An 18,853-nucleotide genomic window follows, 5' to 3' on the forward strand; every position below is an offset into this window, starting at 1 on the left:
TGCCTCGCATGCACAAGGCCCTGGGTTCAATCCCCAGCACCACAAAAAATAAAATAAAATAAATAAATAAATAAATAAATAAATAAATAAATAAATAAATAAATAAATAAGGGTACATTGGGCTGGGGCTGTAGCTTAGTGGTAGAGCACTTGACTTGCACATGTGAGGCACTGGATTTAATCCTCAGCACCCCATAAAAATAAATAAATAAATAAAATAAAGATATTATGTTCATGTACAACTAAAACCATTTTTTTCAAAGAAGTTAAGGGTATTAAATGTATTTTCAATTCACAATCTTTTCAACTTATGACTGGGAATATGACTGGATCATAAGTCAAGGAGCATCTGGATGCTGTTTCTTAACAGGGGGATAATTATAGCCCCCACATCCCACCCCCACATCCATTCTAAATTATGCTTCTGTGTTTTGTACACCTTTCTGGATTCATGAAATAATTCATAATTTTTAAAAAAAGAAAATTATTGACATAGATGATGGCGGTTATCTGCAGATTAAGGGGAGAAGAGAGACCCTAGCACCGCAGTTGTGGAAATGCAACTGGTGCAGGATGGAGGTGTGGCTAAGGAAGGGATGGAGTAGGCCATGGGAATTGGGGATCAGGGGATGGAGGGTAAGAAGAACTTCATGGTGAGCGAGGCTACAAGAAAAAGGCAACTCTCCAGATAACGGGCTTGAGAGTGAGACCTGGCGAGGGGTGTTCAGGTGGGCTCAGGGTTACGTTTTGGGTTTTGTTCAAGTGGGAATGTCCAAGCTCCCTTTCTGTGGTGTGGGTCATTTGATTGGGAGGAGCAGAAATGGACTCAAGCTAGCTGAAGGTGGGGAAATGGAAAATCAACCATGGGGGCTCCTCCTTCTGTAACTTCTAGCACTTGTGTCTTTCCTCTGTTCTCTCCATCTGCTTCTTTGGCTTCCTGGTCAGGAGGACCAGAAACTGGGGTGCCCTGGGAATCCTACAGGGCAGACAGGTCACTAGTGAAGCTGTTGAGCAGGGTGGACCAGCTGAACGGGTATCACAAAAGCCCAGAAGTGATGAGCTGGGTGGGTAGGACATGGGTCACCACAGGTCCTGGTTGGGTCAGGGTGTAGTTTCTGTGGTCAAAGGAAATAAAAGAAAAGAGAGATTGACTTGCCTTTGAGAAGAGGAAGCAGCAAGTTCAAGATCTGAGTAAGACAATGCTGGTATGGGTGAGGATGTGAGGGGACTTGTTGCCCAGTGATATTCTCTACAGAACTGTCCCTTTCAGTCTCAAACAGGCTGTCCAATGCCCATCCCTCCTTGTCCCCCACCCCAGCCCCACTTCTCCCATTCTCCTCCCTCACTGCCTCCTTTCCTTCACTCCAAACCCTGGCTCCCTGCCTCACCTCCTACACACAGCCAGCCTGCCCTGCCTGCACTCCTTAGAAATGTTCTAGAAAGGTCGTCAAGGACTTTCTTGTTGCTATATCCAGACAACGGATATTCTTTAGTTCCAGTCTTGTTTCATTCATTCAGTCATTTATCTTACCCTATAATTTAGGGGCCAACTGCTTGCCCCGTGCTGGTGATACAATATTGAGCAAGACCAGTGGGCAGAGGCTTCTCTGGAGTCAGTGTGTTCTTCTTCCGCCAAGTCACCACACGCTCATGTACATGCATGCTGGCAGGCAGATGCCCTCGTGTTTTCTGTTGACATCCTTCCTAAAACCTCTGACTGGGGACCCAGCTGCCAGTCATGCAATCTGTGGGGACATTGACACATGGGAAGGAAGTTGGGCATGTGACCTAAAGAAGCTGGGGAGTAGGAGGGGGCAGGCAGCCTGGAGGGGGCACCCGGGGCTGTGCTCATCAGCTGCCTGGGACCATTTGCTAGTGGGCCCAGGAATGCATAACTCTGAATGGCAAGCACCCAGTGAAGAAGGGCACACTGCCAGGACCTCGGGCTCTGGGCCTCTTAGGCAGTGCCGAAGGGGGGCCAGGGGACTGGCTTCAGCCCTTCCATTGACAAGCAGCCCCAGGCACATGTCTGCCACCTCATACTCCTTTACCAAGTTCTGGCTTTGCCCCTGGAACTTGATGCTCCCAGAACTGCCCCTGGTGAGGTGAGTCCCTGGGAAGGGTCCTGGATTCTGGGCAGGACTTTAGCTTCCGACAGTGTAAGGAGCCAACCAGTCAAGGCTGCCGCTGACTGAATGTCCAAGGGTTCTGGTGATAGAAAGTCCAGTTTTCCTTTCTTTCTCTTTCCTAGGGAATTATATAACATAAATGAAGAATAAAGAGGAGAAGGAGAAAGACTAGGTAGAAGGAGAAGGGAAGAGGGAATAGGAAAGGAAGGAGGAGGTAGAGGAGAACATTCCAGAAAGAACACAGCCCTGATCATATCATTTCTCTGCTTCAAACTTTCAATGATTTCTCGTTCCTTGTTAGATAACCACACTCCCTTCTTACTGTCTCTCCCTCCTTTCCGACTTTTCTAGCCATATTGAGCTTCTGGAGTCTGCTAGGGTGTTTCCACAGGTCTTGTGGGAAATTGCCCCATAGGATTGCAGAAACTGAAACAGAGGCAACATCAAAATGCATTCATGATGAGGACCACGGGGAACTACGAAAGTAATGGGGTTTTGCTGGGTGTGGTGGTACATGCCTGTAATACCAGTTACTCAGCAGGCTGAGCAAGAGGATTGCAAGTTCGAGGCCAGCCTGGGCAATTTAGCTAGACCCTGTCTCAACATTAAAAAAAAAAAAAAAAAAAAAAAGGACTGGCGATGTAACTCAGTGGTAGAGGTCCCCTGGATTCAATTACAGGTATGAAAAAAAAGAGTAGGTGCATATGTGGGCTTTGTTTCCAGATCGGTGACCACAGAACCACAGGAGAATCACGTCCCCTCTCTAAGCCTCCTTGCCCTCACTTGTTCAGGAAAACAGGCAGGCATGGTGCCACATGCCTGTAATCCCAGAGACATGGGAGGCTAAGGAAGGAGGATCTCAAGGTGGAGGCCAGTCTTAGCAAGGCCCTAAGCAACTTAGCAAGACTGTCTCAAAATAAAAGACAAAGAGGGGCTGGGGTGGTGGCTCAGTGGTAGTGTACTCACCTAGCATGCATGAGGCCCTGGGTTCTATCCTCAGCACTACATAAAAATAAAATAAAGGTATTGTGTCCACCTACAACTAAAAAATATATTTTAAAAAAAGGGGGACTGGGGATATAGCTCAGTTTGTAGAGTGCTTGCCTCTCAAGCACAAGGCCATGGGTTCAATCCCCAGCACTGCAAAAAAAAAAAAAAAAAAAAAAAAAAGGGAGGTAGGTGTTGGAGATGTGGCTCAGTGGTAGAGAGCTTCTGGGTTCAATTCCCAGGCCAAAAAAAAAAAAAAAAAAAAATCCCAGTAATTGAGGCAAGAGATCACTGGCAAGGTGCTAAGCAACTCAGTGAGACCCTGCCACTAAATAAAATACAAAATAGGGCTGGGGATGTGGCTCAGTGGTCGAGTGCCTCTGAGTTCAATCCCTGGCACCCCAAAATAAATAAATAAATAAATAAATAAATAAATAAATAAATAAATAAATAAATAAAATAATAATCCTGTTCTGCCTCCCTCCTGGGCTATTGTGAGGCTCCAGGCTCCAGTGAGATAAAGAAACCAGAAATCTTTAATTATCCAATACCCAACAAATACTGTAGGGATTGTTCCTACTACTGAGTAGATTACCTTGAAAAGTGTAGAGGCCTGCCCGTTCGTCTCTCAGGGCTTCTTTTTCTGACAACCCTCCACCTCATTAGAGCATTTAAAGCTTTCAAAGTACTTTTATATATATTGTGTCATTTGCTCCTGACCATGTCTGCACAGGTGGCTGGGCAGGGCTGCCCTTTGCTGGGCATATAAGGGCACAGGCTCAGGCAGGGTGAAGTCACCAGGAGATCCTGGGTCACATTGTGGCAGAGCCAGGCCTGAGCTCAGGTTTCAGGACTCTAGCTCAGGGCCTGCTCTCAGTTCCTGGGGTTGCTCACTCCCAGCACGTACCAGCTGCTGTTCAGTTTAAATTCTAAACCTTCACAGTGTACACACAGGATCTTCCAAGGAGGATTTTAACTTCCCTGTAGCAGATAGTGTGGCCTTTGGGTGCTGATGTCTTAGAAGGTACTTGAGCCTTTGCCAATGAGACAAGCTTAGGTTTTGAAAATCGACCCCATCCAATGGTGGGAGTTTTCTTCTTATGATAATACTCAGTCAACAGCCAGGACTCAAGTATTTATGTCAGTACCTTTTAGAAGACGTCTTCCAAGTGTGATTTTTTTTTTTTTTTTTTTGTACCTGGGAATGAACCTAGGGGTGCTTAACCATTGAACCACATCCACATCCTTTCAACATTTTTTTTGAGACAAGATCTCACTAAGTTGCTTACGACCTTGCTAAATTGCTGAAAGGCTGGTCTTGAACTTGCTATTCTCCTGCTTCAGCTTCTCTAGTCACTGAGATTACAGGTGTGCACCACCTTGCATGGCTGATTTTGTAGTTACAATTAATTTTATTTATTTATTTATTTTTTTTTAAGACAGGGTCCCACTGTGTTGCTGAGGCTGGCCTCTGACTTCATAGGATTAACCAATTTTCCTGCCTCAGCCTCTGGAGTAACTGGGAATATAGGCAGGTGCCAGTATACCCAGTCTTCCTCCCTCCCTCCCTCTTTCTTTCTTTTTCTCTCTCTCTTTCCTCCTTTTCTGGTCTTTCCTTTCCTTTCTTTCAATAAGGAAAAGATATTTATTTTGGCTCATGGTTCTGATGATGTGGTGCCATATCTGGTGCTGGCAGAGACCCTGAGGCTGAGCAAGGAATCCCATGGCAATAGACACTCTCCAGGTGTGATTACTTTTTTTCATGTGGCACTGGGAATTAAATCCACGGCCTCCCACATACTAGGCAAGCACTCTATCACTGACATAGATCCTTGACCTTTTTTAAATTTTTATTTTGAGAGCTGGTTTTGCTAATTGACACAGGTTGTCCTCAAACTTGTTAACCTCCTGCCTCAGCCTCCTGGGATAATGGTGTACGCCAGCATGCACAGCTTTCCAGGTATGATTCTAACCACACCATGTGCAGAAGGCCTAAGCACCCCACAGACACTGAGGGATGGCTCAGTGTTACAGCACTGAAAATTACCTGTACCCAGCATTCCTGGTTAGAGCTAGGCAAAGAAGCACGCATGTTCCCTGACCTGGAGTTGAAGAAATGGCATTAAGCCTAAAAATCATAGCAAGGATGGTGAGTAAGCACTCTGAATGAGAAATACTCTAGACTCACAAAGGCAGAGATCTCTGCAGGTTGGGAGATTCTGAGGAAACTGCTTGGCTGAGGGACCCCCAACTTCCCAAGTTCATTTCAGTGTCAGACTGAAACACTCTTGCTGTTTGTAAATCACACCAGGAAACCATCCCTGAAATACCAGGATGCAAAATTCAGGATGTGTTAGTCAACTTTTCATCACTGAGACAAAATACCTGAGAAAAATGCCTAAGAAAAACAAGTTAAAGGAGGAAAGTTTTATTTGGGTTCACAGTTTCAGAAGTTTCAGTCCATGGCCAACTGGCTCCATTGGTATGGGCCTGCGGTGATGCAGAACATCATGGCAGAAGGGTGTGGTGGAGAAAACCTCACGTCTTGGCAACCAGGAAGCAGAGAGAGAGGAAGGGGCTGGGGACAAGACATGATCCCCAAGGCACACCTCCAAGGACCCATTCCCTTCAACTAGATTCTACGTTGTACAGCTTTTGCCACTTCCAAAAATCTCTTCAGTTGGGCATGATAACACATACTTGTAATCCTAGCTACTTGGGAGGCTGAGGCAAGAGGATGCAAATACAAGATCACCTGGGCATATGAGTGAGACTCTGTCTTAAAATGAAAAATGAGAGCCAGAAGTGTCGCTTAGTGGCTAAGCACCCCTGGGTTCTATCCCCAGTGAACAAACAAACAAATAAACAAAAACAAAAACAAAAAATTCAACTATGAATCCCTCAATGGATGAATTTCCACTTTGGGACCCTGCTGTGTTGGGGATTAAGTCTTCAACATATGGGCCTTTGAGGGACACTTCATATCCAAACCATAACAAGGCCATTGGTCTGACAGCTGATTGATGGTGAGTCAGGGAAAAGGGCATGGGACAAGCAGTCAGGAGGTGCAGGACCCTGTCCTTTTCTGCACAGGAGCCAAATGAAGCAGAGATGCTTTCTTGTCAAGATCAAATGCTTCAGAGATCAGAGTTCTTGCCAACCCAGGTCTCCTGACTTTCTGCTGTAGCTGTTTCCTCTCAGGTTGGTGATAATGTTAATACTTATTATGATATGAATGTTTTTGTCCCCCAAAATTAATATGTTAAAATTCTAGCCCCCAAGGTGACAGCTTTAAAAAGTCAGGCAGGCCGAGATGGTGCATTATTGTAGTTGCAACTACTCTGGAAACTGAGGAAGAGGATCACTTGAGCCCAGAAATTTGAGGTCAGCATGTACAACATAGTGAGACCTGTCTAAAAAAAAAAAAAAAAAAAAAAAAAAAAAAGAAAAAGAAAAAAGAAAAGAAAGAAAGAAAAATGAAAAAGAGAGAGAGTCTTGAGTGTAGCTCAGCAGAAGAACACTCGCCTACTATGTTCAAGACCCTAGGTTTGATCCCAGCACCAAAAAAAAAAAAAAAAAAAAAAAAAAAAAGGGAGGGGGGCTTTGGGAAGGTGATTACATCATGAGGTCAGAAGCCTTCATGAATGGTATTAGTGTCCTTACACAAGAGTCCAAGGGAAATTGTTTGCCCCTTCTACTATGTAAGGATATAGTGAGGAAGTATATTCTGCAAAGGAAGCTGGCCCTTGTTAGCCCTAGAATCTGTAGGCACTTTGATCTTGAACTTCCCAGCCTCCAGAACTGAAAGGAAATGTTTACTGTTTATTACCCATACTGTGGCATTTTATTATAGCAGCCCAGACTGACTAAAACAATACCCAACAGAAAGGTGTTTGATGTGCACAGGAGACACGAACAACATGCTCTGGCATCATGATTTGTAAAAACCCCAAACTGGAAACCATACCAGTGTCCAGCAGAATTAGATCATGGATGGTAAACGCATACATATTATGTAGTAATAATGATGGACTACAGTTTGACACAACAACATGGAAGAATCTCTCAAAAGAAATAGGAGGGGCTGGGGCTGTAGCTCAGTGGCAGAGTGTCTGCCTATCACATGAGGCACTGGGTTTGAGCCTTATTTTTATCCACATAAAAATAAATAAAATAAAGGCATACCGTCCATCTACAAAAAAAAAAAAAAAGAAAAAGAAAGAAAGAAAGAAAACAAATAGGAAAAATTTCACACACAAAGGAAAACATACTGAATTTATATAGACTTTAAAAATAGCCAGGGGCTGGGATATAGCTCAGTTGGTAGAGTGCTTGCCTTGCAAGCACAAGGCCCTGAGTTCAATCCCTGCTAAATAAATAAATAAATAAAAATAGCCAGGTGCAAGCCTGGTACAGTGGTGCACACCTATTATAATCCCAACCCTTTGGTCACAAGTTCTGGGCCAGTTTGGACAATTTAGTGAGACCCTACCAATGTCAATTCATGTGATTCAACCTGCTGTTGCACAACAAAAAATACATGAAGTTAAGTGGCCATTCAAAATAAGAGTTGTAAAGCCTGTTGATAGCTTCATTCCCCATTTATTCATCATTCATTTGCCATTCATTCCTATTTCCTAGGAGCTTATTAACCAGTCATATTTCCAGGTACTAGGATATAGATTGAAATTCTCTCATGGTGTTTGCAATCTTTTTTTTTTTTTTTTTTTTTTTTTTTTTTTATATACTAGGGATTGAACCCAGGGGTGCTCTACCACTGAGCTACATGCCCAGCCCTTTTTTATTTTTTATTTTGAGACAGGGTCTTTCTAAGCTGCCCATTCTGGCCTTGAACTTTGGATCCTTCTTGCCTTGGCCTCCTCAGTAGCTGGATTTACGGGCATGTCACCATGGTGCTTGGAATCTAATGGGAAGATAACCCACAGATAAAGAAACATTTAGAATGTCATATTGTGCTAAGTGTTGTGGGGGGAAAAACAGTGACAGGATATAGAGATGAAGAGATATTTTTGTGTGGTAAAAAGAACGTCTGTGAGGAGGTGACATTTGGAAACAGAGTGGAATGGAGTGAGGGAAGGATGCCGTGTAGAGCAATGAAGGAAAAAGCTCACAGGCAGAAATAAGACCACGCGCCCAGGCCCCACACTGGAGGATCAGGAAACAAGGTTCCTGTCGCAGGATCACAGTGAGGCAGGGAGAGAACATGGAGTGGTGAAATGGGAGAAGTAACCAGGGACTCGATCACATAAGGCCTGTGAGCCCCCCCAGTAACGCTTTGGACTTCATTTGGAGAGTTCTAAGATGTCACTGGAGGATTAAGAGCAGGATGTGGTGTGGTCTGATTTATAGTTTAGAAAGAAGACTCTAGCTGTTCTGTGGCAGAGGGAGAGTAGGGAAGTAAGGAGGATGCCCATTAAAACGTTCTTTTGATGCCAAGTGAGAGATGCAGGTGGCATGGACTAAGGTAGGCTGGTGGCGCGCAATGCTTTGGAATCAAGATCAAGAGATTTTGTAGGTAGAACCCAGATAGGATTTGTTGATGGTGACACGTAAGTTAAGAGGAGGCAATAATGTGTGGCATGCTTCACCAGTGAGCCCAGTGACTTGCAAGGTTGAGGCAGGAGAATCACAAGTTCAAGGCCCTCCTTAGCAACTTAGTGAGAACCTGTCCCAAACTTTTAAAAAAGGGTTGGGGGACTGGGGTTGTACCTCAGTGGTAGAATTCTTGCCTAGCACATGCGAAGCAAGGGTTTGATCCTTGGCACCACATTAAATAAATAAATAAACCCAAATAAAATAAAGTTATATAGAGGGCTGGGGATGTAGCTCAGGGGTAAAGCACCCTTGGGTTCAATCCCTGGTACAAATAAAATAAAGTTCCATACGTAGTATGATCAATACACTTTTTGAAAAAATGTTCTTAAAATTGTTTTGGTAACAAGAAACTTAAGTGTGGCAAAGTAGAAGAAATCTTTTTCTGTTCCTTTTGTGTGTGTGTGTTGGGGGCTGCTGGGGATGGAACCCAGGGCCTTGTGCATACTGCTCTACCACTGAGCCATATCCCCAGTCCCAGTAGAAGAAATCCTGTTGGGGAAACAGAATACTTTCATAGGCAAATGGATAACAGTATTTAAAAAAAAAAGAAAAAGTGCTAATTGCACATGGCACACACTGCCACAAAGGTAAGGAAAGGAGGAGACAGGCGCATTTTACTGAGGAGGAAAGAGTAGGAATGGATGGTTAAAGAAAGAAGAGGGATTTAGTTCAGGCAGGAGGTAGATTGAGAACTGAGCCTCAGGGCTCAGTACCAGGTCCTGGGGAAAAAATGCTGGCTTTGGAGTGGGAGAAATTAGGCTCAAGTTCCAGAGCTACAGCTCACAAACTGAGTGAATTCGAAGATTAAATAAAGCATCTGAAACTCACCTGTTAGGTGCACAATAAATGGTATATGAACCACTCTTTTTTTTGCGGTGTTGGGGATCGAACCCAGGGCCTTAAGCTTGCAAGGCAAGCACTCTACCAACTGAGCTATATCCCCAGCCCAAATAACTCCTTTTAAATATTTTTATTTAGAAATTTTTTTCAGGTTTAAAATTCCTTTTATATTATTTATTTATTTATTTGAGGTACTGGGGATTTAACACAAGGGCACTCTACCACAGAGCTGTCTCCCCAACCTTTATTTATTTTTTATTTTGAAAGAGGGTCTGGTTAAATTGCTGAGGCCGGCCTCAAACTCACAATTCTCCTGCCTCAGCCTCTGAGTTGCTGGGATTACAGATGTGCACCACTCTACCTGGGTTCTTAAAAAATTTTTTTTCTTTGATTGACAAATTCCATTTATCAGAAATTACCATAGAGACCATAGAAAATAAACTGTTCACTCCCCAGCACCAGGTTCGATCTCTAATACAGCCAAACAAACCAAAACAAAAATCCCCAGCACCACATACATATATATACATACATAATTTTTAAAATATAGTCTCGGACACACTGGGGAGTCTATTGTTAGATAATCTGATAGCAATTGACTGCAGAAATTTGATAGCATTCAGTAATTTTGTCACATGGTCATGTCGCCCTCTGTTGGCATAACTTGGTTTTGCAGGGTAAATTCAAATCCTAAATTATTGATTGCATTTGAACTTTAATTTGTAGGCCTCAGGATTATTAGAGTGAATTCTGTCTTCCTGGTATAGTTATACAGTCATACCCTAGCTGTCATCAGGACCACACTGGTAAAGATGCTGGTATGGGAATCCCAATGGAGGAAAAAGAAATTTGTTATCAAAGAAAATGAAGCAAAGGTGCTTCTTCCTCCCACTAAGTCGAGGATGGGTCTGTGCCTGATGAAGCTATCGCTCAAACTGGGACTGAGAAGCAACTGATCTGCAACTTGCTCCCACAGTGAGTTCACTCCATGGGAAAGACTACCAGGTTGGAGTCTTAGTGGTTGGATTTTCTTCCCTAGTCACTTCATCAATCTGAAGAGATATTCATATTTTCCCCTTTCTGGAGACTGATGTGAGGGCCAAGTAGGTAATAAAAGTGATGATATTTTATGAACTGCAGATCATTCTGCACACATAAGGGCCTCTTACTGTCACTGTTTTGTTTCACTCCATCATTTTCTGACTCCAAATTTCTTTGAACATTCATTCACTTGTTTAATACCCAATATTGATTACCTAAAGCATACACAATCATGAACAGTGTGTAACTACATGTTGGGTATGGGGAAAGAAGATACAAATAAAAATGCCACAGCCCCTGCCTGCAGGGGAGCACACATTATGGTGAGGAAGACAAACTCATGTAACCACAGTACAAGTCTCACTGTGGTGACTAAGAATAGTGAGGGGCCCTGGGTTTGGTCCCTAGCACTGGAAAAAAATAAATAAAGGACAAAGCTATAGAATCATAATGTGAGGAAAGATTAAATCTGGTAGTAGAGTCAGGACAGTTCAAAGGAATCTCCCAGAAGAGTGATGGTCATACAAGGTTTTAATTTATTTTGTTTATTAAAAAAAAAAAAAAAAAAACAAAAAAACATATTGAGCCAGGCATGGTGGCGCATGCCTATAACCCCAGCAACTTGGGAGGCTGAGGCAGGAGGATTGCAAATTCAAAACCCATCTCAGGAACTTAGCCAGGCCCTGAGCAACTTAGCCAGACCTTGTCACTAAATAAAATATAAAAAAGAGCTGGGGACATGGCTCAGTAGTTTAAGCACCTCTGGGTTCAATCCCTGGTACCAAAAACAGAACAAAAACAACAAAACAAAACAGACATGCTATGTCTTCATTGTGTTCATTGAACAACAGTGAGGTAGACAAGTAATTAATGATAATTATGCTAAGTTCTATGAAGGAAAGAACAGGGTAGGATGAGAACAAGAACAATACCTTTAAAAAGTAACATTCAGGTACAGACCTGAAGCTGGAAGAGGAGGAATTTGGATAAAGATGCTGAGGATAAGAATTCTAGTAGCAGAAACAGAATATGTGAAGGTCCTATGGCAGAAAGTTGGGGGCCCTTGTGGGCTGCATTAATGATTTGGACCTTACCTTAAGAGCAGTGAGGACAGGCGTGGTGGCTCATGCCTATGATCCCAGTGACTAAGGAGGCTGAAGCAAGAGGATGGAAGGTTCAAGACCAGTCTCAGCAACTTAGTGAGGCCACAAGCAACTTAGCAAGACTCTGGCTCAGAAGTAAGGGCTAGGGATGTGGCTCAGTGGTTAAACACCCCCGAGTTCAATCCCCCATACCAAAAAAAAAAAAAAAAGGCAATGAGAAGCATTGGAAGGTTTTCCGCCTAGAGTGACACGATCAGATATATGTCTGTAAAAGATTACTTTGTAGAGAATGGATGAGTGGGGATAAGAGCAAATCAAGGAGGACCAGATTGCAAGCTATTGTGGGAGGCCAGACCAGAGGAGATGATGTGTTGGCCACGCTAGTGGCTATGGAAGTTGGAGAAAAAATTGATATATTGAGAAATATTTAGGAAGTTGAGTTGACAGTATTTGGGGTTTGAATGGATATATTGGAGGTGAGGGAAATGCTGTTTATAGGGCTAGAGACCATATCTGGAGGAGCTAGTTTGAAAGGGAAAATGATGAGTGCAATGTGAATAATAGAATTTCAGGCTCTTGGGGAACCATCCAAGTGGCTATATCCATTAGACAATTGGGTATATAGATCTGGAACTCAGAAGGGAAGTCTGGACTGGAAATAGGAATAATTTAGACAAAAACTGAAGCCACAAGCTATTGTGAAACTACAGGGTAGCACTGGAAGAAAAGAGAGCTTAGAACTAAGCCTAAGTGAAATTCAACACTAGAGTTGGGGGTGAATAACCTGCGAGGAGACTGAAATTAAGCAACTAGAATGCCGTAGGAGGAAGTCTGGAAAAATATAGATACATGGAAGTCATGTGAAGTGAGAGTTTCAAAAAGAAAGAAGAAGTAGATTATGTCAAAAACTCCCAGTGAAAGGGGCCCACTAGAGTTGGCATCATGGAACTCACTGACATCCTTGGTAAGAGAAGTCTCTGTTGAGTGGTGGAAGTAGAAGTCATATGAGGTTGAGCTGTGGGATGAACAGAAGTTGAGTCTGTGTAGATAGGAACAAAGTTAGGAGGATATTTCAGGCAGAGGAACAGCATAAGCAAAGACACACACACATACACAAAAAAACGTGGCATGTTTAGATGACCTTAGGCAAGTCAAAGTGGCTGGAGACTCAAGTGTATATGAGGGAGGAAGAATGGTTGAAGCTAGTACTGAAAGGGAAACAATAACATGAACTGCTTTGAATGCTAAAGGACAAAAGGAAAGAAAAATACTATTTCTTGAGTATTTTTTGTGGCCTGTGAATTTTTACATATATTATCTGACATTTTATGTAAGCCCTGTGAATAAGGTAAGCATTCTTATCTACATTTATCCCACTGAGAAAATAATTGTTCAGAGAAGATAAATAATTTGCTGGGGGGAGGGGCAGTTATACATCTTGTAAGCAAAGGCATTTCAATCTTCCATGCAGAAGGATCTGGGCTGGTGCCTTGCCAGGTGGTAACATCAGGTGGTGAGAACAGGGTGAGGATTTATTTTATCCAGCACTGTGTTAGCCAAAATAGAGAAAAGGTGTTCAAAAACCAAAGCCAAGATCAACAAGAATATAATTCATTCTTGAATGCACAAATTGTGCATCAAAAGTCTGGTTGCTTGAGCCAAGAGAGGTTAGTCTGCAAGGCCAAAACCTCACCCAGTAACTGACCCCAAAGCCAAGATTATCACAAGCAGTGGAGCTTGCGGATCATGAAAGGGGAGAGGAAGGCCCAGAAACTTCGGAAGTGGGCAAACCACCAGCTAAGCCTCAAGTCTGTAGCCTAGTTGACGTTCAAGTCCTAGGAACTTAGAGATGGGGAAGAAGTGAGGAGATGAGTTCTTCAGAGTTGAACAATTTGGCCTCTAGAGAATAGCATTATTGGAAATGGGAGAAGGACCTTGAAGTTCCAGGTAACAGCATCTCCTCCATCTGGATCTCTTATAGAGGAGAGTAAGGACAGCTCAGTTCATGATTCAACTCACCTTTCAAAGTGGACCATGGATAGGACTCTGGCTTGATCCTTGGACTTGTGGAACTACACTAATTACACTTCCTTTGTATTCTAGAGGGAAAGAAATATGAAGACCTCAAAGAGGAACACCAAGCACTGACCTGGTCTATCTCGGAGACTCAAGGAAGCAGATGCTGTCAGACAATTGAAGCCAGGCCAGGTGCCCATCTTAAGGGTTTCTCATGGGTAATATATTTCATGACCCATTGTTTCATTTGAGTACTCCAACCACTCTATGATACAGACATTATTTCTCTCCCCATCTCCAATTCTTTTGAGCAGATGAGGAAACTCATCCTGGAGCAAAGTAAATAACTGCTCAAAGGCGCACTGTTGAATGGAGATCAGACTGGAAGTGGAATTGGGTTTTGTTTTATGCAAATTCTATCTTTCTGATATAGTGGGGAAAAAACGGGTTAGGGAAGGCTTCATGGAAAAGCAAGTGCTCCTTCTGCCCAAGTGGAAGGAAATCAGGTGCAGAAGAGTGATAGGATCTCTGGGCAAAGGTACAAATGTGCAACACAGAGCCAGTTAAGGAAACAAAACTTGGTTCCTAGAATCTATGCTCCTTGAGGTTGAGAAAGACGCAGCTCCTCCAATGAATGGGCCCAGAGCTCAGCAAGTGCTAAAGTGTTTGGAGGCATGGCTGTGGAGCAGATTCTCCGTAAGAGAGTAGTGGAGGTGAGGCTGGGAGGTCAGAAGAAGATAGGCTTTTGTAGCATATGGAAAGCGATGGAGGAGTTGCAGAGGGAGCTAGGGTGCATTTGTGGACATGAGGTGGGTAAGCAGCGGTTCCAGCAAAGATAAAAAAAGGCCAGAAGTAAACCAGGTTAGGGAGCGGAAAGGATAGCTTCCAGAAACATTCAAGATTTAGGCTCCCCGAGGCCTGGCGACACCCTGAAGAGAAGTTAGTGACATGTACCCATCTACAGGCAGAAAGGCAGGAGCAGTGGGAGACGGAGGATGGTGGCTGCAGAGGGAACAAGCGTGGGTGGTGCAACCTCAGCAGTCACTCGAGGGTTTCACGCGGCAGAGGGAGGGGCTCCGAGACTGGAGGACTGGAGAAGACATTAGCAACCTGCCAGAACCCGGTTAACAAAGGCAGGACTACATCTCCCAGCATGCTTGGGCTCGGTGGGGTGACGGCGGGCGGTGGCTGCGCTGCATCCGACTGGTGGGCACAGGACCTGGGTCGGCACCCGAGCCTGTCATCCGGGAGGGGTCGGCGGGGAGCAGGCGGCGATGCACCCGGGTCCCCCGCCCACGGGCCGCGCCCAGCTAGCGGCCCCCGCCCCGCGGCCCCGCCCCTTGCCCCACCCCAGCCGGGAGACTTAGCTGGGGCCGCAGCGCGGCGGCGGCAACATCACTCTCGCCGCCGCTGCTCCGCCCCATCCCCTTCTGTTTTTCTCTCATTCTCCGGTGGCGGCGGTGGGGAAGGCGGAGGCAGAGGCAGCAGCAGCCGCGCTGGCTGCAATGAATGATCCCCCAGCTGGGGGGCAGGACTCCAGGTGAGCCTCTGCCCTCGGGAGGGCCGGGACCCCCGGCCGCCCCGCACCGGCAGCCCCCGCCATGGATCCCTAGAGGGAGGAGGAGGAGGAGGCGAAGACAGCCCTGCCGCCCACCCCCATCCCATTTTCCTCTTCCTTTATCTCATTGTTGCCGTAGCTGTTTACGGCAGCGCTCCCTCTGCCCCAGCATGGGGCGGGCTACGGGCACTGCCCTTCAGCAGGCGCTGCTCCCGCGGCTGCCCGGGGATTCTGCCTAATTCTACCTCCCCAGTCCGTGCACCAAGGATCAGAAAGCAGTGGAGGCCCGGACTGCAGCAGCGGCGGGGCCACTTCCCAGCATCCCCACCCTAGGAGGCTGCATGCGGATTGAAGAACGGCGCCTGGGGGCTGGGCTGGCCCCACTGATCCCGACCTAAGGAACAGGACAGCAGGACCGCCCAGGCTGTGCAGGGGAGCAGAGGAAAGGACAGCAGCAAGATGGCCAGTAAGAACAAGACCAGTGAGGCCCTGAAGGTGGTGGCCCGGTGCCGCCCCCTCAGCAGGAAGGAGGAGGCAGCTGGTCATGAGCAGATCCTGACCATGGACGTGAAACTGGGCCAGGTGACCCTGCGGAACCCCCGTGCAGCCCCTGGGGAACTGCCCAAGACCTTCACCTTTGACGCCGTGTACGATGCCAGCTCCAAGCAGGCGGATCTGTATGATGAAACCGTGAGGCCCCTGATAGACTCTGTGCTTCAGGGTTTCAATGGCACGGTGTTTGCCTATGGCCAGACAGGCACTGGCAAGACTTACACGATGCAGGGGACCTGGGTGGAGCCTGAGCTGCGCGGGGTCATCCCCAATGCCTTTGAACACATTTTCACCCACATCTCCCGCTCCCAGAACCAGCAGTACCTGGTCCGGGCCTCTTACTTGGAGATCTACCAGGAGGAGATTCGAGACCTGCTCTCCAAGGAGCCAGGCAAAAGGCTAGAGCTGAAGGAAAACCCTGAGACAGGCGTCTACATCAAGGACCTTTCTTCCTTTGTCACCAAGAATGTCAAAGAGATCGAACATGTGATGAACCTGGGGAACCAGACCCGCGCGGTGGGCAGCACCCACATGAACGAGGTCAGCTCCCGCTCCCATGCAATCTTCGTGATCACTGTGGAGTGCAGTGAGCGTGGCTCTGATGGCCAGGACCACATCCGTGTGGGGAAACTCAACCTGGTGGACCTGGCTGGCAGTGAGAGGCAGAACAAGGCGGGCCCCAACACAGCTGGAGGGACAGCCACACAGTCCACAGGTGGTGGCAGCAATGGAGGTGGCGGTGGCAGTGGCGGAGAGAGACCTAAGGAAGCCTCCAAAATCAACCTTTCTCTGTCTGCCCTGGGCAACGTGATTGCTGCTCTGGCAGGTAACAGGAGCACCCACATCCCCTACCGGGACTCTAAGCTGACCCGGCTGCTCCAGGACTCTCTGGGCGGGAATGCCAAGACCATCATGGTGGCCACACTGGGACCAGCTTCTCACAGCTATGATGAGAGCCTCTCTACTCTACGCTTTGCCAACCGAGCCAAGAACATCAAGAACAAGCCACGGGTGAACGAGGACCCCAAGGACACGCTGCTGCGGGAATTCCAGGAGGAGATTGCCCGCCTGAAGGCCCAGCTGGAGAAGAAGGGGATGCTGGGGAAGAGGCCCCGGAGGAAGAGTAGCCGCAGGAAGAAGGCTGTGTCAGCCCCAGCAGGGTACCCTGAGGGGCCGGTGATTGAGGCCTGGGTGGCCGAAGAGGAGGATGACAACAACAACAACCACCGTCCACCCCAGCCCATCCTGGAGTCAGCCTTGGAGAAGAACATGGAGAATTACCTTCAGGAACAGAAGGAACGGCTGGAGGAAGAGAAGGCGGCCATTCAGGATGACCGCAGCCTGGTAAGCGAGGAGAAGCAGAAGCTGCTGGAGGAGAAGGAGAAAATGCTGGAGGACCTGCGGCGGGAGCAGCAGGCCACAGAGCTGCTCGCAGCCAAGTACAAGGTAAGGACCCCAGAGGAGCCCCAGCATGAGAGAAGTTCCTGCAGGGGTCTTGGCTGCCCAGCTCTTCTCTGAGGGTCCGTGAGCTGGCCCAAAGTGGGATGCTCTCCCTCGGCACCATGCCCTATCCACTGTCCCTGGAGCAGCCAGGCAAATTGCTCCAATTGAAAGTCGGGCACATGCATGAAGGCACATGAAGCAAAGCGGCTGGGGGTGTCAAGCCAGTGAACTTGAGTTGGTTTGACCTGCTGGTGGTTCCAGGTCTGTGAATGGCCAGGCAGGACATCACCCCATGGATTGTGGGTTCTTGCTCCTGCACAGCCTCCCCCACACCATGCTTCTTCCCTCTGCAGCATCTTCAGACCTCACATCATATTATATCTGACATTCAGATAGTAATTCACAGTTTACAAAATGCCTCATGATCTCACTTGATTGTTACAGTAGCCGCCCCCCTCCCCTTTTTTTAATGGTGCTGGGGATCAAACCCAGGGCCTTGCACAAGCTAGGCAAATGCTGTCCTATTGAGCTACACCCCCTATCCCTTAAATCCCCATTTTCTAGGTGAGAAACTCAGGTTCAGAAAAGTGACAGGACCAGGGTTTCCATCCTACAAAGTGGCAGAACTGAGCAGGAACCCATGGACCTTATATTCTTTTAGTTCTTCATGGTCAAGGCAGGAACCTGAGTGAATTCTGTTCCTTGTGAAATTTGTCCATTAGGCCCACTCAGTGCCAGGTCCATTTAGTGCCAGGCCCCTTGTTTGGTGTCATTAGGAAGGAGATTTGGGGAATCAAGCAGGAGCTGTGGTGGGCTGTATACTGGAGCCCTAGAGTCTAGGCGGAGCTATTCTACTGCCCATTGGGTGACCTTGTGTAAGTTGTTTTCCTCTTTCCTCATGCCTCATTTTCCCTTTTTGTAAAATATGACGTTAGCTTGTGTGTTCTCTGAGGTTCTAAAATGTGACAATTCTGTGACCTGTATTAATCTGAGGAAAAAACCAAATGGCCTGCACACCCAGGCCCCATCTTAGTAGTATCCAATTTCCTCTCACCCTGAGAGATGTCAGGGCCTCAGTGTCTTTCCTGAGCTGTTCCCTTGCCATGGGCGCCTCCAGCCCTAAGTGGGGCTAAGCTACTGAGGCCCCTGCCTAGCCCGTCACAGACCTGTTAAATTTAATTGCTGCAGATGCTGTCACTCAGGGTTCCAGGCATTTCTAGCTCCTTGAAGCCTTCAGTACTGGGGGTTGGAGGAAGGACACAGGGAACCTTGAGCTGCTGAGAAGACTAAAACATTGCCATTTCTTCTACCTTCTTAGGAGTGTGGGCTGGGAGCAGGAAAGGCCAGCCCACAGCCACTGGAAGAATGATAGTCAAGCTATAGGCATTGTCTGTGTGCTGGAAATGGGCTGCTGCTGGAGGGGCTCTGGCCTCAAGTGTTTAATATTTAATTCACTCTGTGAGCTCAACCAGGGTGATGCTGAGCTGCTTCCTCAAGAGAAGGATCAGGGCCCTTGCATGCTGTGGGGGCTGTCCTGGGAAAAGCAGGATATTAAAGTGAGTCTTCCA

At 46.5% G+C, this 18,853-nt stretch overlaps 1 protein-coding gene and 1 long non-coding RNA gene across 2 annotated transcripts in view; one reads left to right on the plus strand and one right to left on the minus strand.

Annotated features, from left to right (window-relative positions):
* Positions 1–90: 90 nt before the first annotated feature.
* On the minus strand, positions 91–3,831 carry LOC306644281. The gene is made up of 3 exons (XR_013759262.1): positions 3,712–3,831; positions 1,532–1,745; positions 91–1,115 (listed from the first exon to the last, which is right to left on the minus strand). It is a non-coding gene; the product is annotated as an uncharacterized lncRNA (long non-coding RNA).
* Positions 3,832–14,931: 11,100 nt separating this feature from the next.
* The window catches only part of KIF3C (kinesin family member 3C), a 40,380-nt gene continuing 36,458 nt past the window's right edge, over positions 14,932–18,853 (plus strand). Inside the window, exon 1 of the mRNA XM_079111073.1 lies at positions 14,932–17,288. Coding sequence (XP_078967199.1) covers positions 15,750–17,288 — 1,539 coding nt within the window. The 5' untranslated portion in view covers positions 14,932–15,749. The remainder of the gene's footprint in view (positions 17,289–18,853) is intronic.

Source organism: Sciurus vulgaris (assembly GCF_902686455.1).
Source record: "Sciurus vulgaris genome assembly, chromosome: 14".
Classification (NCBI taxonomy): domain Eukaryota; kingdom Metazoa; phylum Chordata; class Mammalia; order Rodentia; family Sciuridae; genus Sciurus; species Sciurus vulgaris.